The sequence below is a fragment of the Mobula birostris genome, chromosome 19 (genome assembly GCF_030028105.1).
Source record: "Mobula birostris isolate sMobBir1 chromosome 19, sMobBir1.hap1, whole genome shotgun sequence".
NCBI lineage: Eukaryota > Metazoa > Chordata > Chondrichthyes > Myliobatiformes > Myliobatidae > Mobula > Mobula birostris.
The window spans coordinates 61,817,018-61,839,593 of record NC_092388.1 but is presented as its reverse complement, the minus strand read 5'-3'; the positions used below and the strand labels follow the sequence as shown (position 1 = coordinate 61,839,593).

At 37.9% G+C, this 22,576-nt stretch overlaps 1 protein-coding gene across 1 annotated transcript in view; it reads right to left on the bottom strand.

The window, feature by feature from the left end:
- Nucleotides 1–5,565: 5,565 nt before the first annotated feature.
- Nucleotides 5,566–22,576, bottom strand: part of retreg1 (reticulophagy regulator 1) — a 119,392-nt gene continuing 102,381 nt past the window's right edge. Inside the window, exons 6-9 of the mRNA XM_072283728.1 lie at nt 14,791–14,928; nt 14,020–14,093; nt 12,762–12,888; nt 5,566–9,138 (exon numbers count right to left, since the gene is read on the bottom strand). Of these exons, the coding sequence (XP_072139829.1) occupies nt 8,642–9,138; nt 12,762–12,888; nt 14,020–14,093; nt 14,791–14,928 (836 nt within the window). The 3' untranslated portion in view covers nt 5,566–8,641. The remainder of the gene's footprint in view (nt 9,139–12,761; nt 12,889–14,019; nt 14,094–14,790; nt 14,929–22,576) is intronic.

The window sequence follows — 22,576 nt, the reverse complement described above, 5'->3', positions numbered from 1 at the left end:
TCGGCTCCCCGTCCCCGCTCAAGTGACTATGACTCTGTCACTGTCACTGTGACCGCGCCAGGCCATCGGGACGGCTGCTCCCACAGGCTGTACTCTTCCTGCTCCTTATTCAGGTCTTTATGTACTTTTTTTTGGAGGGGAGAAACGAGGTGTATTTAGTGATGACGCAATTAGCAGCATATGCACTGCCTCTTCCTAAAGTCATTGTCCAATTCTGTTGCTGACATTGAGCGAGAAAGGTTGTTGTCATGACATCACATCACTAGGCTCTCTATTTCATTCTTGTACTCCGAATCATCATTATTTGAGATTCGGGACAGCAGTGGTATCATTGTCAATGGAATTAAAGGAGAAGTTGTGAGTGTATCGAGAGACAAAGCCTTGTAGAGGATAATCGTGGTGGAGGTGTTTGCACCTGCCCTTACTGATGGTAATCTGTTGGTCTGGAAATCAAGAATCTGGGGCGGTGTTGAGTCCGAGGACTAGGAGTTCGGAGCCACAACTGACGGCATGTCCGGGAATCGATTTTGAACTTTTATCGTCTCTTGAGAATACCCAGATGGACCTCTTTGGTACATAATCCTCATTGCTAACGTATTATAATTGCACTGCTAATTATGGTCACTGACCAAATTGGGGCAGGTTAACCAACACTTAGATTTCAAAATTCTCTTATTTTTAGATCCCACCATGGATCTGTATCCCTACCAACTACTTCTTGATCCTCTACAGATGTATCTCTTCTTGTGCTTAAGCCTTTTTAACTCTACAATTACTTCTTTACATCTTCCTATCTCCTGCTCTTGAAATACAACCAAAATTTTGCTCTTTTGCCTTCACTGTTAGCAAATTAATGAAGGTTGAGGCTTATTAATGATCTGAACTTAGTGTATATTGAAGATTTTAATGCTTTGAATGGCAGATTAGGAAGTACCCAGATACATTAGTGTAAATAATTTTTATTGTTTCAACTCTCTAAGTGGGTAGAGGTGTGAGTGTTTTAATATCAGTATTTTTTTGTTAAAAATTGTACCCTTGTCCAAATGAAATTGTATCATTCTATTGCAACCACAGCCATCAGGGTGGTCTTTAGCACTGTAAGATAGATGAGTTAGGTCCAATTAAATGCTACTTATAAAATATTAGTAAAAATAATCATAACCATGCTCACATCACGCTTGAGAAAGGCAGGACAAGTTGAAAAATCCAACCTAGCATATGGTTAGAAATTTTATTACTTGAATAATACAAGTCTATTAATAGTTGTGCATTACAAATTTTGTAAAGACCAGTTTTATTTCCCAGGCCTTAAAAAAAATTGGCAGCTGAAGTTGAGCTAAGGTACCTGAGGCTTTAGAATTTGCTTATGGACCAGTGAGTTCATTAATTGTATGGCCAATGCTCCCATACATACACCTCTGGGATTAGAAATTGGATTGCTCCGTGAGTCACGTATGAGGCACAACTGCTTCTACAACCTACCCTGTGGTCTGTTGGGAAGCCAAGTCTTTCAATCCTGAGTGGGTAATATGTCAAAAACAAAGATAGGCTTTCTATTTAAAGCTCTGTTTACTTAACCTTCCCAAGCTATTTTAACATATAAATGGTACCTCTGTTGTAATATAAGTATTTTTACTGAATATTGATCATGTGTGCTTAATATTAGGCCCAGCAAATAAAAAGAATCTAAATCTTTTAATCAGCTATCTGCATTTATAGCCTTGCTTTTGGATTTGGAGCAGCTAATTTCTTACAGGCCCAACAAGCTTCCTTCATTACACCTCAATCTATCTGATTAATCTCGTTTTCAATGTTAACTCTTTTTGATCTCCTTGTTTATCCACAGCCCACCACTGGTATCCCTTCTCTGTGATGAAGTTGTACATGTTCTGGAAAATTTTATTCTTAACCTAGTGACCTGCATTGTCAATCATATTTACCCTACCTTCCACCTGCACCATCTAACACTTCCTCCACATTCTTCTGCTGTAGGCCTTCCTGACTGATACTTTGCCAGCTTGTCAATCAGACAACAAAAGCAGAAAAAAAACACTTAAGACTCTAGGACTTTCTTATCTACAACTCCCCAAACTATCTCTATTCACAGCTCAGTAATATGACGGCCAATATGTTTCTAAAAAATTGATCTCTTTGTAGTGAGGAAAATGAAATATAAAGCAGGATTAATATGCTTAAAGATAGGTCAAAGTAAGTCAAAACTCTGTTCACAGTTGAATACACATAATACAAATGAATTCATCCAGTGTACGCAATGAACAGAAACAGTACTGACACCTAATGCAGATAATAGGTTGCCTTCATATAATGCTGTTGACAATTGCATCGTCCAATTCTTCATTTTCATTGTAACATTCAAGATGATTGTCAATATTTTAATTCTTCGTAGGTCCTAACTTGTTGAAGTAGTGAAATTGTTTCATTTTAACTCCCGGGCACATCTGGCATCTCCAAGCCTGAATGCTTGAAACCGCAATGAGCAAAACAGTTCTGAATTGTTTTACTGCTTATTTATTACCAACTATCAGTGACAAAAATCAGTGGCTTTTCGAAACAAACACATGCAACTGATGCAAGTTAGAAACTGTTCGGCAAGTCTCCTGCACCAGTTAAACAGCATAGCGTCCCAATTAAATGAAGGGAATCCTGGCAATTTTCTTGATTAGTTTTTGTCTTTGAGAATTTTCTCCAATAATCAGCTACCCTGATTAACTGATGGTCCAATTAACTGGAATCCACTGTATACTTGAACTATACGTCTTTTTTCTTATTTATATAAGGATTGTATATCAACAGTCTACAAATGGGTCTAAATAATTTTAGAACCTATTTTATAATTACTTTGATTATTAAAAATACACTGGTTAAAATAAAATATTTTAGTACCTTTATTTTTTGTTAAAAAATCACAATCACAAAAGATCAACACAGTATTAGACAAGCTTTAATTATCAAATCCAATGAATATAATGGACATGTCTTTGCCACTGAAAATTTTAAATCCTGTGGACCAAAAGATTATTTAATAAAGTGCAGTAAATGGGACATTTTCATATTTTATGAAATAAGACATTTTATGATGGCACTGTTTCTGGTTATTAGTCCTCTTTCCTGCAAAAAAAAATTATGGGTTTATGTTTGATTGCTAGAAAGTGCATTTTAGTAAATACCACATATAAAGTGCAAACAGTTTTAATATAGTCAAAATCTACTCTTACCCATCCCAGCACCCACATTGATTACAGTAATTATCTTATTTTTTAAATCACAAATTCTAGATAAATTATAGATGTCTAACAAAATAATGAAGTGAATGTGTTCACATCTTGTTTAAAAGAAAAAAATTGAGGTAGAAATTCACCCCCTAGTTTGATAAAAGTGACAAGTCTTACAAGTACAGGTTGAGTACCCTTATCTGAAATGCTTGGGCCCTGAGGCGTTTTGGATTTCAGATTTTGGAATATATAATGAGATAGCTTGGAATCACCAACATTTTCAACACTGAATTTTTATGTAAGCAGTCTTTGTCTTACTCTCACTCATCACATATATGTACTGATACAGCTGTTTAGCATGTTATATTTTCATCAAAGACGATCTTGGCAGACTCATCAATGAATTTCTCTGCTGCATCAAGATCAGCAGATGCATTATCACAATCCTTTAAAAAAGTAATTCTGTGCCTTTTCTTAAATTTCCGAACCCAGTCTACTGAATATTCACAACTACCTTCAATTTTCAGTTCATTGTGATAAATTGTTGGTTGTTTCATGAACAGCATACTATTAAGCGGCTAACGTTCACTCTGACATTGATGAATCCACTCTTTCAATACACGATCGAGATCGTTATTTTTCCCCTTATGCAGTGTTTTTCTATTTTTCCTTAATTTCTGTTCATTACAGATGTGAGATCACTTCTCAGAACTGTCTGTGGTGGGCAAAGATCGGCACATTGCCTGGGAACCTTCCCAGCACCTTGTAGAATTTTCCATTTGTGATGTCATGTCAGCAATCAAAACAAATAGGAATTTCAGAGATTTTTGAATTTCGGATAAGAGGTACTCAACCTGTATTAAGTCTGTCAGCAACTTTACTGTTTCAATAATTTAGGTTACATCCCAAGTTTCAGGTTTCTTTAGTTCTATCGTCAGAACATCTGATAACTTACACACCACCATAATTCAGTACACTCTGTTGGTTTGCACTTGCTGAAGTGAGCTTTAATTAAAGGCATTAGTAACAAACAAAACATCACACTATGAAGTGCTGGTATGTGTATAAAGTAAAGTATTTAATAATGAAAATATTGAGTTAAACAGCAAATGTATTACTTGAATACTTCACAGTCATGATTACTGAACACTACCATAAATTATCCAGGATAGTGAAAGGATTAAAGAATTGCCAAAAAGTCATTCAATGTCAGTTCTAACTCCAAAAGCTGTAAGTTAAATTATGATAAGCTTCAGTTCTTTGAAGATCAAGTTAATTTGCAGAGGCTGCTACAGCATGCCTTGTACAAGGTCAAATTTCTCACTCAATGTGTTTTAATATTAGATTTCCCATTTTAAATGGAATAAAAGTTAGCTAAATAATTGTTAATTGTAACCAGAAACAGATTTCACCCAAATAGTCCACTGGATTAGACTATGTCAATATATATAAAAAAACAAATTGGTGTTCCAAACAAAACCACACAAAATGGCACTAGTCAAAGAATGATGAAATGTAAAATGAAAATTGCAAATAAAATTGATCAGTGTCTCTTGCTGAAAAATCTTGGAACAAGAAACTAAACCTACATGAAATAAATCTTTTCTGCTTTGCTGTGAAAATTACTTGACGTATCATTTAGTCTGCAGCAAGTACACCATTTCACTAATTTTGGCTAAATCTCATTATCTTTACTAATGTCAGTGCATCATCAGTTAATTTGTGTACCACTTAATTTATTTAGTGATGCAACGTGGAGTATACCCTTTCTGCCCTTCGAGCTGCACCACCCCAGTATCCCACAACCCCGATTAATCCTGACCTATTCATGGGACCATTTACAATGATCAGTTAACCTACCCAGTACGTTTTTGGACTATGGAAAGAAACCAGAGCACTCAGGAAAATCCCATGCATGCCACGGGAAGGACGTATAGAGACTCCTTACTCAATTGGGCAGGATTGGCTTCAAGGAATTATTGAGGTATGGAGAAATGAAAACAAGATACAGTAGGTTTAGAGTAAGATTAACAGTTCAACTGGGTTGAAAGTGATGATCAGGGTGTATGGGGTTGATGTGGGGTGGGGGAGGGGATTGTGGCGATGAGAGACCTGAACTAGTTCTCTTGAATTTATTTCTTTTTTGAAACCATTGTTCAAACGATGCTTGAATAATGTTATAAATTGAAATGTTTGTGGCTATCTCATTACAAATGTATTTGTTCCTAAAGTTTATATTTACTATATTGGAATCAATTGGACAAGTTTCTTTCAACTGAACCGGAAGATCTCATAAATTTAAAAGTTTGTTTATCTAAATGTGTACAAGATATGACGGAATATAAAACTTTATTTGGGTACAAATCAACACAAGGCTCTCAAATTAGGTGTGACTGGTTTTTTTGGTGTTAAGGTTAGTTTATGAGTGACTTAACAAAATTCCTCCATGCTCAATTCAAAGTTCAATGGGATTAACCAAAACTTGTCAAGTTAATGTTGACACAAATAAATGCATGATTTGACAAAATCAATGTGGTTTGACAAAATCAAACTGCAATTCTACCCAATATTAGTTAATCAACTAAAATGATTAGTAATTTTACATACAGATCCCCAAGCTGATAGATTTACTTACTATTTAACTTCAATGTAAAAACATAGTATTTAAAATGCATAATATTTATTTTTTCTCTAAGGCTCTATTATGATGAACTAGGAAGGGAGAAAAGCATTTTAAAAACAAGAGTTTAGGGTTAAGTCAGATGTTAAATTGTGACAGAATTTAAACTGGGAGTCAAAGCCATCACAAAATCATCCACATAAGGTTTTACTGATGGAACAAAAGGAGGAAGAACATGTATACTGCTTTGGGAAGAAGGCTAGTCAATAAGTGTTTATAATGGGGCTATCTGCCTTTTTTTGTCAGGGGTCTATTTTTAGCCCCAGGTGGCTGCTTTTCCCAGGCCTCCAGAAATGCAAGATGAAAATAGATGAAGTGCAGAAAAGACTTCATCGTGTGGTTCCTCGAGGTCCAACACGCTGAGAAGTACTCATTGCTTAGGAAACTATCTGTTTCCTACAAACTACTAGCCCCACCCCACACTCTACCATTGAATCCTACCACCTCTACTTCCCTTGCCCCACAAACCAATGACTAATTGATAATTTTTCACCAGTGGGGCCCCATTCACAGCAATCAAACTTTCTGCCAATATCTCTACTCTCTCTCCTTGCCACTAATTGCTTTTTTTAAAGTAAGCTGATCCCATTGACCCAGCTTTGAAGTCTTCTTTACTGTGAAGCAAGATGTAAGTGTGCAGATTCTATTCCATTATGTTTTTTACATTCACAATATCTTTTCCTCCAGAGAACTTGTCCCAAGTGAAAATACCCATGGTATTACAGGAAAGATATTAGAAGACTGGCTGACTGGCAGAAGGCAAAGAGTAGGAATAAAGAGTGCCTTTTCTTGTTAGCACCTAATGACTTGTGGTATTCTGCTGGGATCAGTATTGGGTTTTTTATTTTTCACATTACATGTTAATGATCTGGATGACCGAATTGATAGCTTTATCGTCAGGTTTGCGGATATATGAAGATAGGTGGAGTGACAGGTAGTGATAAGGAAGCAAGGAGTCTGCAGAAGAACTTGGAGAATAGGCAAAGAAGTGGCAAATGAATACAGTGGAGGAAAGTGTATGGTCATGCACTTTGGTAGAAGGAATAAAGGTGTAATCTATTTTCTAAATGTGAAGTGACTTCAGAAATTGGAAGTGCAAAGGGACTTTGGACCCTTGTGCAGGATTCCCTAAAGGTAACTTGCAGGTTGAATTAGTAGTAAGGAAGACAAATGCAATGTTAGCATTAATTTCAAGAGGACTGGTATATAAAAGCAAGAATGGTATGTGGAGCATTGAGAGCAATTTTGGGCCCCTTATCTAAGAAATGATGTGCAGGCATTGGAGAGGGTCCAGAGGAGGTTCATGAGAATGATCCCAGGAATGAAAGGGTTAATGTATGAGAACCGTAAGATGGCTCTGGGCCTGTACTCACTGAGTTCAGAAGAATGATGGGGGATCTCATTGAAATGTACTGAACACTGAAAGGCCCAGATAGAATGGAAGTGGAGAGGATATTTCCAGTAGTGGGTGAATACAGCCTTAGAATTATGCCCTTTTACAACAGGAATACAGAATAATTTCTTCAGTGGTGAATCTGTGAAATTCCTGCCACTGCAGCTGTAGAGGCCAAGTCATTGGGTATATTTAAAGCAGAAATTTACAGGTTCTTGATTAGTAAGGGTGTCAAAGGTTATGGGAAGAAAGCAGGAGAATGGGATTGAGAGGGAAAATAAATCAGTCATGGTTGAATGGTGGAGAAGACTTGGAAGACCAAACGGTCTAATTCTGCTCCTATATCTTATGGTCTAAAATCCAGGCCACTTATTACTTTGTTTGTGTTCACATGTGTCCTTATTCAAAGTGGCATCAGAAACTAATATCCAATTAATAACTGTTCAAAGCAGAAAAATAAAAATTCATTAACTATTTTTTGGAGTAAAGCTCATTACCTATTAGAACAAAGTGAAATGCGTGTAAAGAATAATTTTTAAAGTGTTATAAATCAAAACAAAAATATAAAAACTAATTTGCAATATTGAACTTAAACCAAACTTTAATGTGATAATTTTCACCTTTGACTCTCAGTTCAATAATGCAGAAAGTGCAGTACAGATTGGTTTTATGTAACTGAAAAAAGAACAAGTATGGAAATGGATTATTAATCTCAGTTTTGAAACATGCCTCTACGAAGCTCTCTTTGAACATTCCACTTAAGTGCAACAAAAATAGCAAAGCTACCATAACATACGAATTAAAAACTTCAAATAGAACTGGACTTTATAAAATATTTAAAATACAGCAAATATTCGCAAAAAGTGGTACTTTGTGTTCTTAGCAGTCCAACTTGCTACAAGGCCAGAAAGAAGCCGACTATTGATTGTCTGTTTCTGCACAGAATTCAAAGAAAAAAATTGTGTTTGTTGAATATCTGACTTTTAGATTTGCCATATGAATCAGTTAAAACATTTAAGCTAGTCATTAACTCAGATTGACAAGACAGGATTAATTTCCATGCTGTTAATTCAAGGCATAAAGATTATAGTCAGACAACACAGAGAAAATAGGTGGCCCATTATACCAAAAAACACAAATCAAATCAGTTCCTTCAATAACTAGATTATTAAATGTGCAGTACTATTTCACTTTTTCTCATCTTTTTGCTGCACTTAGTTCCATATACACAAGATCATATTTTTGAAGTCTGGCTCTTTTTGGGAATAAGCCCATAGCTTGTGTTTGTTGTTCAGATATGGTCTGCATATTTATTCTCCAGCTCTGAAAGAAGGTTTAATGACCTCCCAGTATATTTGAGAGAAAGCCTGATTTGCCATCATTGACTTCATGTCTCGCTGCTTGGCCCTGATCCAGTCCTAATTCGCTCTCAATTTGCTCTAACTCAGATTCATCAAGCAACTCAAAGTCATCACCCTCCTCAGTATCAGTTTCTTCGCTTGAGTTTAGCTGTGGTGGTGTGGTGGGCTTGGCTTCAGTAGCCTGCAACTGGCCTTTCACAGCAGATGACATAGCTACAGCAATGGCCTCACTCGCTATAGTACTGATCAGGTTAAGGCTTTGCTCATCAGACAAGTTGAGGGCAAGCCCAGCCACAGCAGTTCCTATGTCTTCCTGACATGACTCAGCTTCCAGAGTGGGAATAGGGGGAGTTGGAATGCCAATACTTGAGTCATCGTCATCATCATCTATTGTTCCTTTATTATCTATTGAAGGAAATTCTGGAAGATCTCTGGCAAATGCTTCTTCATGATCACTCGGACGATCTAAATCTGAATCAATGATTAAAACATGAGAAAATTAATACAAGAAGGATGAAAACAACTGTAAACTTCTTGCAGTATATTATGTTTTACAAATTATTCTGAAGAGGAATATATCAGATTTGATAGTAAACCAAGTTTATCACAGAATCAATAGAAAATAAACAGAATGTAAACATTGAGTGTGATCATAAGAGTTAGGAGCAGGAGTTGGTCACTTTCACCCCTACTCTGCTTTTTGTAGGATCATAGCTGATCTTATTATAACATCAACTTTGCATTCCTGACTACCCCCAATAACTCTTCACCCCCTTGCTTATCAAAAATCTATCTAACTCTACCCTAAAAACATTCAAGGACTGTTCTGAGGATAAAACTCATGATTCTAAGGGGAAAAATGTCTTTTTTTTCTCTTAAGCAAGTGATCTCTTAGTTTTAAGCAATAATCCCTACTTTTGGATTTACTAATAAGAGGATGCAATTGCTCCATATCTACCTTTTTAAAGGCACCTGGGATCTTGAACGTTTCAATCAAGTCCCCTCTCGCTAATCTAAATTCCAGCAAATGTAAGCCTCACCTGTTATCTTTCCTCAGAAGAAAATCTGTCCATTCCAGCTATTTGAATTTTCTTTGTGGTGCTTACATCATATTAACGTCTTTTTTTAAGTAAGGAGATCAATACTGTAACACAAGTACTTCAAATACTGGCTCAGTATTTTACCCTCATAAAGCACAAGTACTTCAAATGGTATACTGTCATCAACTCTGGATGCCTAACTGTAGGGAGGATGTGCAGGCATTAGAGAAGGTCCGGAAGAAATTATGGAAATGGTTCTTGTAATGTAGTACTATAGTTACAAGTGTATGGAGGTTGATGGGAGATTTGATAGAAGTAAATAAAGTAATAAGGACCGGAAACTGGGAAGGTATTCCGTATTAGCAGAGGTGTCAAGGACCACAGGTATAGACTAAAGGGGAAAAAAATCTAAGAGTAACACAGGAAAAAGTTTTTATGCCTTTTGTGCTTCCACTGTTCGTAGATATGGTGGAGGCAGGGTCTGTTCTTCAGAAAAGATTTGGAATAAATGGAGTAAATGATGAAGAAAAAAATTACAAGGCCATGGGGTGGAACTAAAAAGCTACTCTTATATAAATACAGCACAGATATGAAAGGCAAAATGGCCTCCCTCTGTGCTGTAACCATTCTATGATAATATTTGATCCAAATTACCCAAGTATAGTACCTCCATTGATCTCCTGTTATCCCACAGCAGATCTTACTTCTTCAAAGAATTCCAATAAATTGGTCAAAATTCATTCCCTTTTATAAAGCTAAAATGGCCTACTTTAACATTTAAACAAAGCTTTAACATTTTCCCTATATTGAAATAAATGGTTTGTATGTTCCCGCTTTCTGTCTCCCTTTTTGAATAAAGGAATTACATGTGCTATTTTTCAATTTAATGAAACAGTCCCCAAATTTAAGGGATTTTGGAAAATTGAAACGACTCTATCACTACCCACATCCTTTAAGATTCTGGAAAGAACTCCACACTTGGCAACTTGTCAGCTTATGGTTCCAAAACCTTGCACAGTAAACTGCACTGGTGACTGTAATGTTCATGAGTTCCTACTTCCCTTCCAATTCCCCATTCAGAGCTACAGTATTTTGAAATGCATTTGCTGTACAGTGAAAATGCAAAGCACCTACTTAATTCATCCTCCATTGCCATGTTTTTCATTATTCCCCAGCCTCTCTTTCTAATAGGAGCAACATTACATTTTTAATCTTATTTTTCCAATATCTATAGAAATTATTACAGTTTGTTTTCACATTTCTGTCCAGCTTTATCCTGAATCTTACTAGATTTTAGTGAACATTTTAACGGATGAAAGAGAAGCAGGGATTTATTGAAGGAATCCTAGCACTTAGAAGCTTTGCAGTGCTGGAGACATTAAAGTGGGGATGAGCAAGAAGCCATAGTTGAGAGGAATACAAATATCACAGAGGATTATAGATCCTGAGGAGACTACAAAGATAAGGTTGAGACAATGCAAAGATTTGAAAATTAACATGTAAATTTCAAAAATAAGTTTTACTTAATGGGGAGCCAATGCAAGCCATTAAGGGTGAAGGATGGGCTTACATGTCTGTAGCAACAGTATTTTAGATGGCAAAACGTACAAAGAGCAGAATAAGAAAAGGAATTGAGGAATGTACTGAATTAGTTAAATTCAGTGATAATAAAAATATGCATGATTCTTTCAGCTAATAGTTTAAGAAAGAAATATATTTAATGTTAACTGTTCTTATTCCCTTAATGGATGAAGTACCATGATTTAAAATATTTACAAATCATTTGAATTTGTCAAATGAAAAAGGTCAAATAAGCAGACTGCCTGTATGTTATGATCATTCACCAGCAGCAATTTTGTTTGATTCTACTATTTATTTAAGCACAAATCTGCAAAAATGGGAATTTAGCATTCCTTTCAAAAATGTAAAAGCAGAGTGTTCTGCATGTACCTAAACAGAAATACCTTTCTACGTGAAAAAAATTACAATAAAATCCAAACATGCTTCCCCAGCACTCTGAAGGTAAGTTACTTTACCTCCCAAACATATCTTTAGCTCTCCCCACTACTCTGGTTTTCTGCAGGGATCTCTCCCTCTGTGATTCCCTTGTCCATTTGCCTCTCCCTACTAATCTCCTTCCCAGCACTTACCCCTACAAACAGCCAAAGTACTACACCTGCTCATTCACCTCTTCCCTTACCTCCATTCAGGGCCCCAAACAGTCCTTCCAGGTGAGGCAACACTCCACCTGCAAATCTGCTGGGGTCATCAGTGGTGTCCGGTGCTCTACCTTAGCAAGATCCGTCGTAAATTAGGGGACCGCTTCATCAAGCACCTCTGCTCCATCCGCCAAAGATGGGACTTCCTGATGGCCAAACATTTTAACTCCAATTTCCAATCCAACATGTCGGTCCATAGCCTCCTCTTGTGCCACAATTAGGCCACCCTCAGGGTGGAGGGGCAACACTTTATTCTGTCTGGGTAGCATCCAACTTGATGGCATGAATATCAATTTCTCCCAGTAAAAAAAATTTCTCATATTCCCCACTCTGGCACCTTACATCTTATCTGCCTATCACCTCGCCCTGATGTCCCTCTCCTCCTCCTTCACTTTCTTCCGTGGTTCACTCTCCTCTCCTATCAGATCCCTCCTTCTCTAGCCCTTTACTTTTCCCACCCATCTGGCTTCACCTATCATCTTCTAGCTATCCTCCTTCCCCTCCCCACCAACTCTTTTATTCTGTCACCTTTCCCCTTCCATTCCAGTCCTGAAAGACGGTCTTGGCCCGAATTGTTGACTATTGGTTCACTTCCATAGATGCTGCCTGACCTGCTGAGTTCCTTCAGCATTTCGTGTCCAAAAATGCTTTGCATTTCTAGCATCTGCTGAAGTTCTTGTGTTTACAAGTTACTTTATTTACTGTATACTTCCTTTTCATAACTCATTCAGCCAGAATGTAGCCACCTTTGAATTTTCATTTATTAAAAATCATCTCATGTATCAGTCTGCTCCGTTTCTGCACATTCTTCAATGGTAGCACTAATTTATCATACCATCTGATGCATCTGTCTGTGGGGTATGACCTTCTGACAAATTAAAAGTTCCATTTTCTGTCCAGGATGTTTCCGATAGTTCTGTGTCTGAAATAGACAGTTCTTTGCCGGCTCCTGAGGTACTTATCTACAGAACAAACGTAGAAATTAGGGCTGTTGAGCAATTAAAAAAGTGTGATTAATCATGCAACTAAATATATTAACCAAAATTTTAACGCAACTTATTAAACAAAATACTAATATGAATTTACTGGAAAATAATTTGCATTAATAAGACAACACAACCTAAACTTGTAGTTATGTTCCAAGCCCTCTGTAGACTTCTCCTCATCTCTGTAATCACTTGTAATCCTTTAACTTTCAGATTTCAGCATTCTTCCAATTCTGATCTATTATTGGTGATCATGTGATCCAATATAAATACACTCCACTAAGCTAATATTTTATATTCAGCATATTTCAGATGAAATATTTCAAAAAGAACAGGTAAAAGAGGAATGTCAAGAATTTCAGAATGGCAGGGATGACTGGGAAGATGAATGTGGGGGTGGGGGCAAGAGGATTAGAGGGCATGCAGCGGAGGAGGAGGAGGCAAAACAGAGATCTAGAAATGTGTTGAGGGTGGAGGAAGTGCAGAGAGGAGACAAAAGGATCAAAAGGTGAGTGGAGTGAGAAGGACAGAATTATGAAAAAGAGATGATTGAAGGGAGAGAGGAGGGCAGTAAGAGCAGGGTCATTGAATCAGATTCAGAGAGCCGAAGGGTGGCAAGAGAGAAAGAAGGGGGTGGGGTTCTAAAGAGAAAGGTGGTCAGGGAAAGAGAGTTGGTAAGGGAGATAGAAAGGGGTGAAGGAGCAGGAAAAGGAGACCAAGTGTCTTGTCTGTAAAGTCTTTGAATTTAAAAATACATTATTTGCCTTTCCAAAGGCTCCAACATCTCATATTAATATCATCTGAGGAATCTTACAACAGGAAACATCATAATGTCAGACAATGATACGAAAGTTGTTTTGCTGTTATTCAGTAACAGAATATGTGCCTTATAACAACTAAGACCATGCCCAAGCACAGAGTGCTGCTATCTAGAACATTAAGGATAGCGGGCAAATGGGAATGCCACCACACACAAATTTCATTCCAAGTCTCTCTTTCTCTGCGATCTCAAGGGTAATTTAACTTGGGTACAAAATGCTGGGTTTGCCCACAATGTTCCCATATAGTACTGTGATTAGATGATGTTACAGGAGCATATTCTCTAACCATAGGACAAAGAGCTGATGTATCTGCTTCGCTCTCATCTTCTGATTTTCTTTCAGCCAATTCTTTCTGTTTCACTGAAAGACAAGATCAGCAACAGATAATAAAGGAAATGTTAAAGAAATAATTTTCTTTGTGCTTGATTACCAAGGTTCCAAATACAAGAGAAACTTTTAACATTCACTTCACAAAATCATAATGCTTTACTTTCACAGGGACACACAATCCTACAAAGGGTAATCCATAATCTGTTAGAACTGCCTAACCCTTTCTCTGATTATCCGATCCAACTAGCAATCTACTAAATAGCCAAACTCTACAGATGTGCCTGACCTGCTGAATGTTTCTAGCATTATCTGTTTTTGCTTTCTGTTGGATATGGATTCAACCCCTCTTCAGGCTATCAGTGCAGTTGTAAGGAAGTAGTCAGTTCATGGCCTATGTCCCAGTTTTTACACCAGTTTCAAGTGGCTGGATACCTTCTCCTGGTTAACGGTCATCCTTCAGGTAATACCAGCTGTACTCATTACCCCGACATTTATTCACTTTCTGGTTGTGTAATCTTGCACTATGCAAATTTAATGCTGTGGTTTTATCCTGATTCTGATTCTAATTACAACTCAAAAGTATTTCATTAGCCTAGCTGAGATGGTGAAATAATCTATTCAAATAGAGAACTAAAGTAGAACATGCATTATAAGGACAATAAATATTATTAGTTCCACTGTGTTCCTAACACTCATATTTATCTTAACATTACTTAAAGGCTCTTACTTTCTATTTTTCTTTGCAAATGTTTTACATAATCCTTCAGACCAAAATCCAGTCGCTGCAGAACTGGTTCAACCTTGTTGCAGATACGATGCCACAGGTCATATGAGGTTATTAAAGGCCACAATAGGACACACAACACTGTGAAACCAACCAGAAAAAGAAAATTATTTCAGATCATGCCTCACCATCATTCAGTATATATAGGAGAAATTGACAGAATATCAGAATGGAGAGAAGATAGAAAAGTTGAAAGTATTTGTATCTATTCAACAGAAATGTAATTTGAGATAAAATTATGGTTAGTTTTATTTTCATAGCCCGTGGACACAGCTATTCTTTGTCAATCAGTTTTTTTCTATAGTAAAATTCTAGATACAAGTAGGAAGATTTCACTAAAGTAATAATTCAGAGGGGCAATCTAGCAGTGCACATTATATAACCAAAGCTAGTAAGAGGCATGAGCTGGCAGGTTGTCCCATTCATGATCTTACTGAATGGCAGAGCAGACTCCAGGGATTAAATAACTTACTCATCTTTAATCATATTTGCAAGTTCTAAGCATTGGCATACAACATGTCTCGTCAACTAACTTAAACAATAAATCAACTATAATAAGACTATGATCAAGGATGTGACATTTTTCACTTTAAAGCAAAAAGAAATTTCAATACATGGTACAATTGTAAATTTGAATCTCTTTGTATGCATATGAGCTACAAAGCATTACATGAACTGCTGTTTTACAGCTCCAATGACAATGCCAAGCAAAAATGACAACACTTATCTCATTTACCTGTGATGTTTTCCAGTTATACTACTAAGGTGGTAGTTTAAGAGGAATTCAATGTTGATATAATCATTAATCTGCAACTGCTCCCTGCCATATCACCAGATAAACAACATACAAAATGCTAGAGGAACTCAGCAGGTCAGGGATGAACTCAGTGAAGAAGGGTCTTGGCGCAAAACATCAACTATCTATTAATTTCTATAGATACTGCCTGATCTGCTGAGTTCCTCCAGTATTTTGTGCATGTTGCTTTGGATTTCCAGCATCTGCCGACTTGCTCATGTGCCAGATAAATAATTAGTTCATTTGTCCCAAGCTAGCTTTAAGAAATTTATCTATTTTTGAGGAAAAAAACTATTTTTGGCTTTCAGAATTTTATTGAATGCATTTGGTTTGCTCTCCCTCCCTTTTCCCCTTATAATTTAAATTTACAGGTGCCTTGTCACTTGCTCATTATTATTATTATTATTATTATTATTATGTCCTTACTTTCTGTTTAACAACTCTAACCATTCACAATTTTAAATAGTCTCTCTCCCCCTTTTAGAAATAAATACATGCCTTTATTCCTTTCTTTGAGCGCAGAAATTTTTAAAAATTGTCAAAAACACAGGAATCAATAGTTCTACATTAGTAGTTAAAAGCTCAATCTCACACTATCCTGCCCAGATGTCTTTAGTGCCCAACACAACTGCTTCCTTCTAACTAACAAATAAATAAATAAATGTCCTTCCTCTGTTCTCATTCATATCTTCACTGAGCAAAATACACCTCATAGGCAATTAATTGTTTAAACTATATTCTGCACGACTCCATTCAGCTAAAGTTCATGGATAATCCCAATTTTGTTTCTCTTTTCACAGATGTTCTTTATATTAAATAAAGCTTGGCATAGCAAATCATGATTTCAAAACAAATTATCTGTGTATTTACAGATGAAATCTCTCACTGTATGCTCATACAATATTAAGTTTCTACCACAAATATCAGAAACATTGTTACAAGAAGCATGTTCTCTATATATTACTAACATGTTTAGATCATACGGTCCTAATACCACAGATTCAGATTTAGTAATCACATGTACAATGAAACATACAGACAAATGCAAACACGAGGAAATCTGCAGATGCTGGAATTTCAAGCAACACACATAAAAGTTGCTGGTGAACGCAGCAGGCCAGGCAGCATCTCTAGGAAGAGGTACAGTTGACGTTTCGGGCCGAGACCCTTCGTCCTGACGAAGGGTCTTGACCCGAAACGTTGACTGTACCTCTTCCTAGAGATGCTGCCTGGCCTGCTGCGTTCACCAGCAACTTTTATGTATGATACAGACAAATGCATTGTCTTTGTTAACAACCAACACACCCAAGGATGTGGGGTGGCATCCCACAAATGTCACCACGCATTCCGGCACCAACATAATACACCCATAATGCTCACAGGGCAGAACAAAACAGAACATACCAAGCAACAAAGTGACAGTAATGAAATAAGCCCCATTCCTCCCTCCCTACCACCCACCTACGCACATACACAGCCCTCTAACCTACGATAGGCTGTCTTCAGCCTCTAGCCTCCAGCTGACTCGGAATTTGTAGATATTGGGCCCCTGACTTCCCCAGTGGACTCAGAGATTCTCAGACTCACAGTCCTGGCGTCGAACCTTGACTTCTGGATTTTGGTGCGAACAATCAATCAACCTTCAGGCTTCAATTTTCAGTATTGATCCAAGACTCTGATAAGTTCATGAAGATTCGGCATGGCATCTAATACTTTGACAAACTTCCATAGATGTGTGGTGAAAAGTATGTTGATTATTTGCAACACAGCCTGGTATGGAAACAGTAATGCCCTTGAGCAGAAAATACTACAAAAAGTAGTGGATGTGGTCCAGTCCATTGTGGATAACATCCTCCCCTCCAATGTGCAAATCTACACAGAGAACTGTTGCAGGAAAGCAGCATTCATCATCAGGGACCCCCACCACCCAGGTGATGCTCTCTTCTCACTGCTGCCATCAGAAAGGAGGTACAGGAGCCTCAGGACTCACATTATCAGGTTCAGGAACAATAATTACCCCTCAACCATGAGGCTCTTGAACCAGTGGGGATAACTTCATTCAACTTCACCTGCCCCATCACTGAACTGTTCTCACAACCTATGGACTCACTATCAAGGATGCCTCACCTCATGTTCTCGATATTTATCACTTATTTATTCATTTTTTCTCTCTCTTGTATTTGCACAGTTTGTTGACTTTTGCACACTGGTTGATTGTTCACCCTGTTGGGTACGATCTTTCATTGATTCTATTATGGTTCTTGGATTTACTGAAAATAAATCTCGGGGTTGTATATGGTGACATATATGTATTTTGATAATAAATTAACTTAGAACTTTGAATTTTGATGACGAATGAGGACCCAAATTTCAGGCCTCAAGCTCTGGACTCACCAATGACGGGAGTATGAATTTCCTTGCCGATTTGCTGGCCTGACCTCCGAACACTCCTGGGCCACTGGCCTTCAAGCATGGAGTGGAGGTTTAGACTGCATTCTGTCCTCCGAATTCCTCCATCCCTGTCCCTAAACTCTAACCTGACACCCAACTCCCCTCTCTGTGCCCCAAAACCATCCCTATGAATCTAAAATAAAAACCTAACAAAAACTAATAAATACCTAATGTGAGCCACAACCTCAACAGAGACCACAAACTGGTTCTATCTTACATATGTAGCTTATGTTCAGATACAATTCAGGAGTCACTCTGTTGCAAATGCCAAATAATTTTAAAATATTGCAGTCTGAAACTGGTAAGCTTATGCTAATCCAAAGGGTCTTTTAATCAGCTGAATTTCAACATCCTAAGTATTTATGACAAAGTACATATATTATCTTGAGATTCATTTTCTTTCAGGCTTTCACAGTAGAACAAACAAATACAAGAGAATCAATAAAAAACTACACACAGGGACTGACGAACTACCAATATGCAAAAGACAAACTGCACAAATACAAAAGTAATAATTACTTTTTTAAAATAAATAAATAATACTGAGAACACAAGTTGTAAAGTCCTTGAAGGTGAGTCCGAGTTGTGGAATCAGTCGGAGTTGAGGTCAGTGAAGTTCTCCATGCTGAAGGGTAATAGCTGTTCTTAAACCTGGTGGTATGGCATCTCAAGCTCCTGTACCTCCTTCATGATGGCAGCAGAGAGGAGAGAGCATGGCCTGGATGGTGGGGGTCCTTGACGATGGATGTTGCTTTCTTGTAGCAATGCTCTTTGTAAATGTGCTCAGTGGTGGGGAGGACTTTGCTTGCAATGGACCAGGCTGCATCTAACACTTTTTGAAGGTTTTTTCATTCTTGAACGTTGGCATTTCCACACCAGGCTACAATCCAACTAGTCAGGGTACTCTCCATTGTGCATCTATAGATGTTTATCAAAGTCTTAAGATGGCGTGCCAAATCTCCATAAACTTCTAAGGAAGTAGAAGCAATATCGTGCTTTCTTTGTAATGACAACTACATGCTGGTCCCAGTACAGATCCTTTGATAAGATAACACCAAAGGATTTAAAGCTTTTGACTCTTTTCACCCTGATCTCCTAAGGAAGATTGGCTCATGGACCTCCAGTTTCTTCCTCCTGTAGTCAATAATAAGCTCTTTGGTTTTGCTGACATTGACTGAGAGCTTCTTGTTGTGGTACTATTCAACCAGATTGTCAATTTCCTTCCTACAGTATATGCCAATTCATCACCATCTTTGATCTGGCCAACGACAATGGCGTTGTCAGCAATCTTAAATATGGTATTGCACCTGTCAGCCTCACAGTCATAAGTATAAAGGAAGTAGAGCAGGAGGCTAAGCACACAGCCTTGTGGTGCTCATGTTCTGATGGTGATTGTGGAGATGTTGTTGCCAAACATACGAACTGCAAGTGAGTAAATTGAGGATCCAGTTACACAAGGAGGTATTGACGCCTAGGTCTTGGAGCTTAGTGATTAGTTTTGAGGGGATGATAGTGTTGAATGTTGAGCTGTAGCCAATGAAGAGCAAACTGATGTATGCATCTTCACTGTCCAGATGTTCTACAGCAGAGTAAAGAGCCAATGAAATGGCATCTGCTGTTGACCTATTATGATGCTAGGCAAATTAGAGCAGATCCAAGTCACTCATCAGGCAGTGTATCAAAAGAACAGGCAGGTAGACAGAGGGAGTGGAGTGGCTCTGTTGCTACAAAATGTAATCAGATCCTTAGAAAGAGGTGACAAAAGACTGGAAGCTGTAACCTTTGTGGACAGAGTTAAGAAACTGCAAGGGTAAAAAGACCTTGATGCAAGTTATATAAAGGCCCCCAAACAATAGCCAGTATGTGGGATATAAATTTCAATGGGAAATAGAAAAGGCATGTAATGAGGACAATATTGTGACAGTCACAGGGGGATTTCAATATGCAGGTGGATTGCGTAAATCAGATTGGTGCTGGATCACAAGAAAGAGAATTTGTAGAATGCCTACAAGATGGCTTTTTAGAGCAGCTTGTGGTTGAGACCATTCAGGGAAAGGCAACTCAGGATTGCATATTGTGTAATGAACCAGATTTGATTAAGAAGTTCTAGGTAAAGGAACCCTTATGATGCAGTAATCATATGATAAAATTCACCTTGCAATTTGAGATGGAGGAAATAAAGTCAGATATATCAGTATTACAGTAGAGTAAAGGGAATTACAGAGATGTGAGAGAGGAGCTGGCCAAAGTTGATTAGAAGAGGACACTAGCAGGGATGACGCAGAACAGCAATGGTTGAGTTTCTGGGGGCAATTCAGAAGGCACAGGATAGATAGATACATACCAAAGATGAAGGAGTATTCTAAAGGGAGGATGAGGCTGACAAGGAAAGTCAAAGACAACATCAAAACAAATGAGAGGATATACAATATAGCAAAAAATAGTGAGAAGTTTTGGGAAACTTTTAAAACTGACAAAAGTCAACTAAAAAAACCCGTAAGAAGAGAAAAGATGAAATATGAAGGTAAGCTAGCCAATAATATTAAAGTAGATACCTTAAGTTTCTTCAGATATATAAAGAGTAAAGGAGAGGTGCTAGTGGACATTAGACTGCTGGGAAATGATGCTGGGGCGGCAGTAACGGGGGGACAAAGGATTGGCAGATGAATTTAGTAAGTATTTTGCGTCAGTCTTCACTGTGGAAGATGCTGGTAGTATACCAGAAATTCGAGAGTGTCAGGGGGCAGAATGGCTATTACCAAGGAGAAGGTACTTGGGAAACTGAAAGGTCTGAAGGGAGATAAGTTATCTGGACCAGATGGACTATACCCCAGGGTTCTGAAGTAGGTAGCTGAAGAGATGGTGGAGGCATTAATAATGATCTTTCAAGAAGCACTAGATTCTGTAATAGTTCCAGAGGAAAGAGAAATTGCAAATGTTACTCCACTCTTTATGAAGGAAGCAAGGCTGAAGAAAGGAAATTATAGGCCAACTAGCTTGACCATAGTGGTTGGGAAGATATTGGAGTCTATTATTAAGGATGAGATTTCAGAGTACTTGGATGGAATTGATAAAGTAGGGCAAATAAGAAGGAAATAACAGGCAGGATAGACAAAGGAGAGTCAGTGGATGTTTTTATTTGGATTTTCTAAAGGCCTTTGACAAGATGCCACTCATGAAGCTACTAAACAAGGTAAGAGCCCAAGGTTTTACAGGAAAGATACAAGCATGGATACTGGCAGGAGGCAAGAAATCAGAATGAAAAGGGCCTATTCTAGTTTGCTTCTGTTGACCAGTAGTGTTACGCAGCAGTTGGTTATCAACGATTTGGATGACAGAATTGATGGCTTTGTGCCCAAGTTTGCATACGATACAAATATAGGTTGAGGGTCAGGTAGTGTTGAGGAAACAGTAATTCTGTAGAAGGACTTGGACAGATTGGGAGAATGGGAAAAGAAGTGGCAGATGAATATAGTGTAGGAAAGTACATGGTCATGCACTTTGGTAGAAGGAATAAAGGCATAAACTATTTTCTAAATGGGGAGAAAATTCAAACATAAGAGGTGCAAAGGGACTTGGGAGTCTTTGTGCCCTAAAGGTTAACTTGCAGATTGTCTTGATGGTAAGGAAGGCAAATGCAATGTTAGCATTCATCTTGAGAAGACTAGAATATAAGAGCAAGGATGTGATGCTGAGGCTTTATAAGGCATTGGTCAGATGGCACTTTTGGGTCCAAACAGTTTTGGGCCCCTTACCTACGGGGAGATGAGCTAGGTTTGGAGAGGATCCAGAGGAGGTTCACGAAAATGATTTCGAAAATGAAAATATAAGGAACACTTGAATGCTCTGGGCCTGCATTTGCTGGAGTTTAGAAGAATGAGGGGGGAATCTCATTGAAACCTATCAAATATTGAAAGGCCTAAATAGAGTGGATATGGAGAGGATGTTTCCTACAATGGGCGAGTCTAGGACCAGAGGGCACAGCCTTAGAATAGAGGGACGACTATTTAGCCAGAGGGTGGTGAATCTATGGAATTCATTACTACAGATGGCTGTGGAAGCCAAGTTATTGAGTATATTTAAAGCAGAGGTTAATAAGTTCTTGTTTAGTCAGGGTGTTAAACATTATGGGAGAAGGCAGGAGAATGAGGTTAAGAGTGATAATAAATTGGCCATGATGGAAAGGCGTAGCTGCTTCAATGGGCCGAATGGCCTAATTCTGCTCCTATGTCTTATTGGCTTATGTCGTTGATGTGCTTCATTACTAACCTTTCAAAGCACATCACCACAGTAGATATAAATGCTACTGGACAATAGGCATTAGGCAAGTTACCATGTTCTTCTTGGGCACTGGTATGGTACTTTAGACTGCTGAAGTGAAAGGTTAAAGATGTCAGTATATACTCCAGCTAGTTGATTAGCACAGATCTTCAGTACTTGGCTAGGTACACTATCTTGACCAGATGCTTTGCATGGGTTCAC